The sequence below is a fragment of the Helianthus annuus genome, chromosome 2, assembly GCF_002127325.2.
Source record: "Helianthus annuus cultivar XRQ/B chromosome 2, HanXRQr2.0-SUNRISE, whole genome shotgun sequence".
NCBI classification, from domain to species: Eukaryota; Viridiplantae; Streptophyta; class Magnoliopsida; order Asterales; family Asteraceae; genus Helianthus; species Helianthus annuus.
Genome location: NC_035434.2, coordinates 9,550,960 through 9,562,498, shown reverse-complemented (window position 1 = coordinate 9,562,498; position 11,539 = coordinate 9,550,960). Strand labels below are relative to the sequence as shown.

Here is an 11,539-nt window from a genome sequence, read left to right as displayed (position 1 = left end):
TTATGGTCTATTGGTAGTCTCCTGACCTTCCAAATTGGAGGTCTTGCCTTAAGTCTCGCCTTGAACAAAAATGTTTTAGGTTGAGCGAAGGGTTTTATTACAATGGGCCTTCGGACAATGAGTTTTTTCCTCTAGAATGATGGTGGGTCGCGTCACTATCGTCGTTTACATTCGTGGGCATGGGTGACCATTTACCATTAGATTTACCCGGATAATGAGATTTTTTGTTGATCTTAAAAAAAGTACATATGCAATCATATACAAGAATGTAAGAATAAGATGAATTACTTTTCTATATATGTTGTAAGAATAAGATGAATTACTTTTCTATATATGTGACAGTTTATGTAGAGTTGTCACCCAAACGTTAAGATATAAAAAAAAAACCTAGGTTGTTGTTTATGTCATATATTCCTTTAAGCCTTTTTTCCAATTGATAAAAAGGTATGTATAACAATGTTTCACCTTATCATAGATTAGGATGTTAGCATAATGTTTTTGGCTTTATGTGGCTTTAGGGGCATTATTTGTTAGAAAATACTACTGCAAGAACTGCAAAATAATTAGAGACAGAAAAGAAACAGTTAACGAGTGAACCGGGCTTGTGTTTGACACAATTCCCTTAAACAGATTCGTCGTCTGTTCCTAGGGTACGCCGGTTCGAAGCAGCACAGCGCACTGCCGGACTTGAGCACTTGCCTGAAAAGAAACCGGAATGATGTTACAGAGACCGAAAGAGAAGAAAGGAGAAGTTGTTTTGGTGTGTCTCAACTGATCAGGCTAGCCACCATTTTATAGTGCTAGAAACATAACCGAAACCGAAATCGTGCTCTTGATTGCAGCTAATTAAAGACCAAATAATGGTCATTAGTATATCGGTTACGAAACTGATAATTCATGATCAAAACTGTTAGAATTTAAAACCGAAATAATGTCATTAATTTATTTCAGTTACAAAAACATAACAGTAGTCAAGAGTCTCAAGTGCAAAAACCGCTCCACGCGGACCCGGGTTTTCGGAACTGCATTCGTGTCCGCAGGACGCGCGGGCATACACGAGTTCAGTTGATTCCGGTTTCATTTTTGCACCCCCCGGCGCGCGCGGGTAGGAGTTGTGGTAAAACATGACATATAGATATGTTAGTGAGGTAAACCTTTTACCTTATAAATCATCTATTCTTTTGTTCCCACTCCGATGTGGGACAAGGAGTTTTACCAAATTGAGACTTCATTCACACACCCAATTTCCTACAATCCCCCACATGAATGGAGGTCAATCAGACAACATTATTCCAATTAAATTTCAGCAGTTGAGTTTTGCATACGATAGGTAGGTGTTACCCTTTGAACCTTCGCTTATGAAATGCACTTAGCCCACTAGCTCTGAGTAGAACTCGATGTCTTTGAACTCGTCTGCCGTTTGTGTAGACGACAATGCACTTCATACAAGACTCTCCCTGACAAAGTCAAGTCCTCATAGTTATGTTCGTTATGGTCATGAACATGAGCCTGGTTCTGCGAGAGCCATTAGGTATTGTGCCCCAACAACACCCTTCGAAGCGACCCCACTTCTCTCTCACATAGGTGATTCACTATGTATGGTTACCTTTGTCGAATCATTAAAAGCCATAGGCTTAGCCTCACACTTGTCACTTTTAGGAATGGACTAGGAAGTTTACTAAGCCTTGCAATAAACTCCCTTATATATACGTAGGGTTATCCCCCCACAGTGACCTTATTAATTCATACAATTAGGTTTTCCTATTGAACTCAGCTCTTGGGATCTCCAGTCTACTGAGTTAGGTTTCCATCGTATGAACTTATATTTTCAAGGGCTTCAGTCCAATTCCCATGGACGACTTCTGTACTAACTCTCTACTTAGGCCTTTTGTTAGCGGATCCGCAATATTATCCTTTGACCTCACGTAGTCAACAGTGATAATTCCTGTAGAGATTAGTTGTCGTATCGTATTATGTCTACGTCTAATATGTCTGTTCCTACCGTTATACATTGTGCTACGAGCTCTGCCAAGTGCCGATTGGCTATCACAATGTATACAAATGGCCGATGCCGGCTTAGGCCATCTTGGTATATCCTCAACAAATTGACATAGCCATTCTGCCTCTTCACCTGCTTTATCTAAAGCGATGAACTCTGATTCCATCGTGGATCTAGCGATAACCGTTTGTTTTGACGATTTCCACGATATAGCAGCACCTCCAAGTGTGAATACATACCCACTTGTTGCCCTGGAATCATTCGTGTCAGATATCCAATTTGCATCGCAGTGTCCTTCTATAACTGCTGGATATCTGTTATAATGCAACCCGTATTCCCGAGTGTATCTTAAGTAGCGAAGCAAGCGAGTGATACAGTTCCAATGCATTGAACTTGGGTTGCTCGTGTATCTACTTAGCTTGCTCACAGCATATGCTATGTCTGGTCTAGTACAACTCATAAGATACATCAAGCTACCAATAATTCTTGAGTATTCCAACTGGTTTACGGGTTCACCTCTATTCTTGGCTAGATGTTGACTTGTGTCAAGTGGAGTTCTAGCTTCATTAGAGTCATTTGCATTGAACTTCTCAAGAATTTTGTCCACATAGTGGGATTGACTTAAAACAAGTCCACTTTGGGTTCGCGTGATTTTGACCCCCAAAATCACATCCGCAAGACCCATGTCTTTCATGTCAAATCTTACTTGTAGCATGTTCTTTGTAGATTTTATGATTTTGTCATCACTACCAGCAATGAGCATATCGTCTACATATAGACACAAAATGACATATCCATCAGATGTGTCCTTCACATACACACACTTGTCACACTCATTGATTTTGAACCCAGCATCAAACATGACATGATCAAACCTTTGGTGCCATTGTTTTGGAGCTTGTTTCAATCCATACAAGGATTTTACAAGTTTACACACTTTCTTTTCTTGCCCCATGGCTGTGAAGCCTTCGGGTTGCTCCATGTAGATTTCTTCCTCGAGAATTCCATTCAAGAAAGCTGTTTTCACATCCATTTGGTGAACTTCCAAATTTCTAATGGCGGCAATGGCAAGCACCAACCTGATGGATGTTATTCGCGTAACTGGCGAATATGTGTCAAAGTAATCTAAACCTTCTCGTTGTTTATATCCTTTGATCACCAACCTTGCTTTGTACTTATCGATGGTTCCATCTGGTTTCATCTTCTTCTTGAAGATCCATCGATATCCTAGTGGTTTACATCCTTGAGGAAGATCCACTAGTTCCCAAGTATGGTTTTGTAAGATAAAGTCTATCTCACTTTTGATTGCCTCCCTCCACTGAGGTCCTTCTGATGAATGCACCGCCTGTTGGTACGTTTGAGGTTCATCTTCTACCATATAGGTAAGAAACTCAGGGCCAAAGGATTTTTCTGTCCTTTGCCGTTTACTTTTCCTGATTTCAATTTCCTCAGTCTTAGATTGTTCTCGAGGTTCAGCGTTTTCAAATTCACCTTCGTGAACAATTTCCTCAACCGGTCTAGAAGAACTCGGTTCACTTTTATCTAAGCATGGGAACATATGTTCAAACCATGATGCATCCTTAGATTCTATTATGGTGCCTTTGCATATTCCAGGGTTCTTAGAATCATGCACAAGAAAACGATAAGGACCATGAGGACGGGTGTATCCTATAAATACACAATCCACCATTTTGGGTCCTATTAGTAGGCGCTTAGGTGGAGTGACCACCACCTTAGCTAAACACCCCCATACTTTCAAGGATTTATATGGTGGTTTCTTTCCCGTCCATAATTCGTAAGGCGTTACATCCTTTTTCTTATTGGGTATCATGTTCAACACATAATTTGCCGATAAGATTGCTTCCCCCCACATGTTTTGGTTTACACTAGAACTTATCATCATGGCATTCATCATTTCTTTCAAGGTGCGATTTTTTCGTTCTGCTATGCCATTTAATTGAGGGGAGTAAGGAGCCGTGAGTTCGTGGATGATTCCACTCTTTGCACATACGTCAATAAAAGGTGAAACATATTCACCTCCTCGGTCGCTCCTTACGACTTTGATTTTCCGATTTAGTTGATTCTCAACTTCGGCTTTGAACAAGATAAACTTGTCAATAGCCTCGTCCTTACTCTTAAGTAAGTACACATAGCAATACCTTGTACTATCATCAATGAACGTGATGAAGTACTTATTCCCACCACGAGTAGGAATTGCCTTTAGATCACACACATCAGTGTGGATCATTTCGAGGGGTTCGGTGATTCGTTCAACCCTTTTGAATGACGATTTCGTTTGTTTCGCTTCTACGCAAGTTTCACATTTATTAGTTGAGTCGATATCGAATGTTGGTATGCAATCAAGTTTGATTAAATGACGAATGAAATTGTAATTTACGTGACCTAGTCTACCATGCCAAAGATTAGACGACTCAATCAAGTAAGTAGAACTAGTAGCGTTTTCATTCATTGCATTCACGACAATTACATTGAGTTTGAACATTCCATTTAGGGCATAGCCCTTACCAACATACATACCATTTTTGGTCAACACGACCTTATCCGACTCAATCACCATTTTGAACCCAAATTTGTTCAACTGCCACCCCGACACAAGGTTCTTACGAATTTCTGGAACATACAACACATTTGACAAAGTGAGTTCCTTTCCAGAAGTCATCTTCAGAACCACGTTCCCTTCACCTTTAATTTCGGCCGTGGCGGAGTTTCCCATAAAAACCTTTTCACCATTAGTCACCTCCTTGAAGGTGCTAAACAGGTTCTTGTCAAAACACACATGACGGGTAGCCCCCGTATCAATCCACCAATCGTTGTGGTTTTGCCCAACTAAGTTAACCTCAGTGACCAAAATCGAGAGGTCCGTCACCATAGCAATAGGTTATCAACCTCATGAACCATGTTAACTTGTCGAGCATTTTCCTTCTTTGGAAGCTTGCATTCATTGGCCTTATGGCCTTGTTTTTGACAATTATAGCAAGTTCCTTGAAACTTCTTTTTCCCAACTCCCCCCTTAGCACCAAGGTTGGAGCGTTTCCCATGAGCTTTCTTTCCACCTTTTCCACCATTCTTGTTTCCCTTCGAAGATTGGCCATGCTCAACAATATTAGCCTTTGCCGTTTCAGGATTATCAATCCTTTTCAAAGCAACTTTATTATCTTCTTCAATTCGAAGGCGAACCACAAGATCTTCAATGGTCATTTCCTTCCGCTTATGCTTGAGATAGTTCTTGAAATCAACCCGGCTTGGTGGTAGCTTTTCGATCATAGCCGCAACTTGGAATGTCTCGCTGAGCACCATTCCTTCCGCATGAATATCATGAAGAATAACTTGAAGTTCTTGGGCTTGGCTAATGACAGTTTTAGTGTCTATCATTTTGAAGTCCAAGAACTTAGCCACCACGAATTTCTTAGTGCCCGCATCTTCTGTTTTGTATTTGCGGTCCAAAGACTCCCACAACTCTTTGGCAGTCTTGGCTTTACAATACACATAGTAAAGCGTATCAACCATACCATTCAAGATATAGTTGCGGCACAAGAAATCTGAATGATTCCAAGCATGAACCGCGCTCACTGATTGAGCATTCACATCCCCTTCAGCCACATGGGGAACGGTTTCAGTCAAGAACCGTGCTAGGTTCAGAGTGGTCAGATAAAAGAACATCTTTGCTGCCACTGTTTGAAATTCACACCGTTGAATTTCTCAGGTTTCTCAAGTGCAAAAACCGCTCCACGCGGACCCGGGTTTTCGGAACTGTTTGAAATTCACACCGTTGAATTTCTCAGGTTTCTCAAGTGCAAAAACCGCTCCACGCGGACCCGGGTTTTCGGAACTGCATTCGTGTCCGCAAGACGCGCGGGCATACACGAGTTCAGTTGATTCCGGTTCCATTTTTGCACCCCCCCTGCGCGCGCGGGTAGGAGTTGTGGTAAAACATGACATATAGATATGTTAGTGAGGTAAACCTTTTACCTTATAAATCATCTATTCTTTTGTTCCCACTCCGATGTGGGACAAGGAGTTTTACCAAATTGAGACTTCATTCACACACCCAATTTCCTACATTATTCTCTATTCTCGTCTTGGATTTTTTTTTTTTTTTTGAAGAATTCACACAAAATATATAAACATTTTGATGTGTACCACATAAATTATTGAGTCGAGCTATGCAATGGATGGTCGTGTGCATGGAGTTTGCTTACTAATTTTCCTTATTAAAAATATTATATATTTTTTTTTGAACGACAAATTTGGATCACTGACGGACCACTGGAGTATCATCGTGTCACCAGCGGAACCACCCGATCATATCCATCTCCACTAGGCTATAATGCCTAAACACCAATTCAGGAGGAAACCCAAGAAATCTGAGAAAACCCCCTTTGTGAGAATTGAACCCATGACCTAATGGTCATAAGTTTTATCCCACCCCCAAGATGCCACTAGGCTATAATGCCATGGACATTAAAAATATTATTTTAATAGTCTTGTTTTGTTGTAGTGGGTGGTTACGGTTTTAAGCATGTTCTCCATGTTAACATATTTAGTTCCTATTTTCTTGTTCTTGTAATCCTTTAAGTAGTTTAAATTTCGTATGAATGAGATATGAAAAGAAATGAATTAGTAAAAATTCTTGTTTCCTTCTAAATTTCTTCAAGATCCTTTCTATTTTCTAAGGACCATTTGACAATCGATTCAATTCATATCACATTTATGATATAAAAGTCGAAAAAACTTCATAAATTCACTTTAGATCTCCATGTCGCTTTCCTTCTCAGTTTCACTTCTCAAGCAGATCGAACAACTATTGTGAAAAACGGGAAACAAGTCACTTACACGACGCTGAAACCATCACCATGTTCGAACAAATGTTGTGCCAAATCCTTAGAAAGTTATCACTAGCAAACATCTAATATGGTCAATTTGTACTTTTAGACATGGTCGTAAAAGTCGCTAGTCGCTCCTTAGTTAGAACTGAGAGTACTTGAGAATTACTCGGCCTATGCAAAGAGTACTCGGGGGTTACTCAGCCTAGACGAAGAGTACTTGCAAGTTGACAGCACCTACCTTGTAGCGAGTACTCGGGGAGTACTTGGCCTCCAAGACCTTGTTTTACAACCATGCTCTTAGAAATATAATACTTAATTTGAAACATCATTACATACCTACAAAGAACTCATTAATCTTTTGTTAATCCGCTTACATAGTTAAATAAAATCATTTATAAAGATAACAAGCTAAGTATGTTAAATGTGTAATGGTGTGTAGCCAAATATGTTAAACATGTATTGATATGTAGCTTAGTATACTAATACTTTAAATCTATAAATAAGTAGCGATTTGTAAAGTGAGCCTAAATCGAAAGCAATAGTTTAGTTAACAAATGGTTTGAAATATTAGCGCACATGATAACATATAACTAACATCCAAAACTTCAATAATCAAAGTATCCATTGATATTAAAGGTTTAAATAACACCAAAATCGTATGCAAATTACTCGTACACATTAAGTTAATCATCCAAATAACTCAAAATAGGATCAAATATTATTCCATATATAAGTTTACAAGTTTTTTGTGCATTATTAGTTGTAACTTGTGCTTTGTGAGTTTTTCAAAAAAAAAAAAAACTTGATTTTTTTACTTTTAACCTCAAGGTTATTACTTTTTTCAATTTTAACCCTACATAATTTGTTTTTTAATTTTAACCCAAAACTTTTCATTATTTGCAATTTAGCTTCGCAACTTTTTTTCATTTATGCTTTTCATTTTTCGCAAAATTTTGTTTTACGTATAGTTCTAAATTTTTCGAGTTAATACGACACAACGTGCATGTGTGCTTCAACATTTTTACCTCTATTTTTTCATGTTTGACAGGTTCGTCGCAACACGCATATCCTAGGTCGAGTCAGTGTTGGTGGTCGATGACGGTTGTGTGACATTAGTACTATTTGACACCGTTTTATGTCCTGCCGCAACGCGGGGTGTGCTTTGGGGGTTTTCAAAGAAAAAATGGTTATGCATATTGTTGTCGTAACGTTGGCTTTGGGGGTTTTCAAAAAAAAATGTTTTTTTTTTACTTTTCACCCAAAATATTTCATAAATTACTTTTAACCCAAAACTATTTGTTTTTTACTTTTAACCCAAAACTTTTTATCTTTTGCAATCTATCCTTATAATCTTTTTACTTTCAACTTTGGTCATTTATAGTTTTATTTTTCGCTTTATGTTTGGTTCTAAATTTTGTGACTTAACACATCGCAGCTGTGTCTTTGGTTTAACATTTTTACGTTTCATTCTAAATTTTGCGAGTTAACACGACGCAACGTGCGTGTGTGGGTGAACGTTTTTACATCGTCTATTTTTTCACGTTTGACAGGTTTAATATAACATGCGGGTCCTAGATCCACTTAGTTATAACTAAAGAATCCCCGCCGCATTACGGCGGGTCGCAATCCTAGTTCAACCTATTTTGCATAATCTGTCATAGACAATTAGTTTATGAACTATACATAACCTCTTAAATATACATAAGCTTGACTAAGTTCTTAAGTGATCAGCCATGCTTTAAAAGTAGAACTTCATTAAATATGCAGATAGATGTCTGCGGATGTGATGCGTAGACTGCAAACATTTTACCTTTTAAAAAACAAACAACACTTAAGTCTTGATCATGTGTTCATGAATTGTTCATTTTCTATTATGGTGAATTAAACATGCAAAACACCTAAGACTGCAAACATTTTACCTCTTAAATTCTAAAAAATCTTTAAAAAAATCACTTGTTCTAGCGAGAAAACAAAAAAAAAAATATCGCATGCAAAAAATTCACATCTGGTGTAAAAAAAAAGTTTATTGGTGATTGTAAAAAAAACTTACATCACCATAAACAAATTTTATATTCAGGCGTAACTACTACTGACAAGACAATTTTTTTTTTGTTTTTCTTACAGAGTTATTTATAATATTTTCATCTATGTTTGTGTAAAAAATAGTGACCTAACTCGTTCGGAAAGTAGGAATTCTCGTGTTTCTCACAATTTATAGTGGTGTTTAATTGAACCGAATCCTATATTAATATTAACTTACTTCAAATTTAAGAAGACATGTAGTTCTTAATAGAACTTCCATCAAAATATAGCTAGAGAAAAACCTAAACAAAATTGTATATTTATATAAAACATTACAAATTTAGACAGAATAATATAGAAGAAGACTAAAAAAAATCAAATTAAAGTATAGAGGACTTAGTTTCTCTACTTTTGAAAAAAAAAAGGTTTTTTTTCAGTAATTAAACTTACATAAAACCTTATTAAATAAACAATACTCTTCAACCGACCCGACCCGTTTATCACACAAAAAAATGACAAGTCACATCGTGAGTGAGGCATTATTATTCAATATTCCTATAAATAGAATAACACATGAACCCAACAACTCACTTCTATCCTCGTACACATCCAAAAAGACACCCAACACAAGTGATCGAACTTAAGGTTCGTGAAATCAAAAGCCAAAACGGGTGTCCCACTGTGGCTGCTTGGATTCGGTGCAGTTCGTCTGCGAACCGACATGAACCGCTTGCTTTCGTTACTCTTTCACCAGGGTGTTCTTGACGAACAGTTCTTGCAGCTCCAACAGCTTCAAGATCAAACCTCGCCAAACTTCGTCTCTGAAGTCGTCACAATTTACTTCCATGAATCCGAAAAACAGCTTCGTAATCTACGATCCCTATTGTAAGTGATCATTTTATAACAGTGACGAAACCAAAACTTTTTTTAGCAAGGGTCCTCATAATGTTTTATAACTAAGGATTTAAATCATATTTTTCTTAAAAAAACTTAGATTTTTAATATAAAAAATCCAACAAATTCAGGTTGACCCCTTGGTTCCACCCTGAATTCAGTGGCGGAAGCATAACTTTTTAGTCAGGGTTTATTATAAGTTACAACTAAAGGATATAACTCATATAATTCTTAGAAAAACACGGATTTTATATATAAAGATCCAACTCATGTTTTCCTTGAAATAAAAATTAGATTTAAAAATATAAAAATCCAAAAAATTTTAGTTGACCCCCCCCCCCTTCGTTCCGCCCTAAATTCAGTGGCGGAAGCTTAACTTTTTTAGTCAGGTTATCATAAGGTAACAATAGGGTACAACTCATGTTTTTCTTAAAGAAACTCGGAATTTATGAATGATAACTTAATAAATTCTAGTGACCGGGGGTTAGCAGACCCTCTTGACCCATTAGTTCTGCTCCGGAGTTTCTTAAAACTTTCGGTTTTCACGGAGATTTTTTTATGTGTTTTAACGTTGCTTGTGACAATGATTAAGGTTGGATAGAGAGATGTGGGATTACGTTAAACTCGGAATACATTTGAATCAATTGATGGGAAGCAGTTCAAGCATTGGTGCTAAACGAGTTCGAAACATATGTGCTGCGTTTCGTACGGCTGTCGAACAAAATAACCGTTCAGCGTATGAATATATAGTAGTTTGTAAGATAAATTAACCATTGATGAAACAGAAGCTTTGTTGTTGACAATGTGGATTTGCATTTTGTAGGTGCATGAGGGCATTAGAGGTGCTTGAACATGAATATTGCTATTTGAAGAACAAGTTGCATGAGCTTTTTCAAGTAATTATGAACTTTTTTTGTCGGTTTTATCACAATCATGATTTGTATTACAAATTAGAAATTCTAAAAAAAATAATAATTCATGATTACAATACGTAACTAAATAATAATAATAATAATAATAATAATAATAATAATAATAATAATAATAATAATAATAATAATAATAATAATAATAATAATAATAATAATAATAATAATAATAAAAAAAAGAAAACTACATTTTTCAAAAATGAAAAAAGTATATACATAATAATAAATGTTAGACGGCTTGTCTGGTTTACACGTCAATTATAAGTTTCAAACCAGACCGGACCGTTAAATCGTCAACTGTAGAAACTGAAACGTTTGTATCTCAAACTGATCGACTTGCTTAATTATATTTGAACAGTTCGAACAGTTTCAACAATTTTTAAACACACTAGTTAATCTCATAGATTCACTTATAGTTAACTAAGTGTATTTATGTTTGCAGATAGAGCAACAAAGAGTGCTAGGAGATGCAGTCAGGTACCCAGGTGTGGTGCACCAACAGTGAATCTAAGAGCATGCAGGGTGGAGTGTTTAGTTTTTCTTTTTGTCATGTCTTGTCTTATGTTAGTTATTAAGAAGGAATGTAAAACATAAAACCTTTTAGTGTTTGTCTTTTTCAGTCCCACATTCTTTTGAATAGTCGGCGCTAGATTCCTTTCTTCCCTTTTTCTTCTTTCAATACACTTTTTGTCAAGAAAAAGAAATCAAATTCTGTAAATTGTATGAAACACAATACTTTAACTAGTTATATACAACAACTTTTAAGTACAAATAAACTATTTTAAAACATATATGGAACACAATACTTTAACTACTTATAACATTGCCTTTTGTTAATTTTAATTATA

At 36.7% G+C, this 11,539-nt stretch overlaps 1 protein-coding gene across 1 annotated transcript; it reads left to right on the top strand.

Annotated features, from left to right (window-relative positions):
• Positions 1–9,474: 9,474 nt before the first annotated feature.
• LOC110901985 (pseudo histidine-containing phosphotransfer protein 6) lies at positions 9,475–11,313 on the top strand. Its single transcript, XM_022148734.2, has 4 exons — positions 9,475–9,753; positions 10,355–10,498; positions 10,586–10,658; positions 11,134–11,313. The coding sequence occupies exons 1-4, from the start codon at positions 9,590–9,592 to the stop codon at positions 11,194–11,196; spliced, it is 444 nt and encodes a 147-aa protein (XP_022004426.1). The 5' UTR covers positions 9,475–9,589; the 3' UTR covers positions 11,197–11,313.
• The last annotated feature ends 226 nt before the right edge of the window (positions 11,314–11,539 follow it).

Coding starts and splice junctions, on each gene's coding strand:
- LOC110901985 (XM_022148734.2), top strand. CDS start 9,590: ATGAACCGCTTGCTTTCGTTACTCTTTCACCAGGGTGTTCTTGACGAA. Junction 9,754..10,354: donor CGTAATCTACGATCCCTATT/GTAAGTGATCAT, acceptor ACAATGATTAAG/GTTGGATAGAGAGATGTGGG. Junction 10,659..11,133: donor AGTTGCATGAGCTTTTTCAA/GTAATTATGAAC, acceptor TTATGTTTGCAG/ATAGAGCAACAAAGAGTGCT.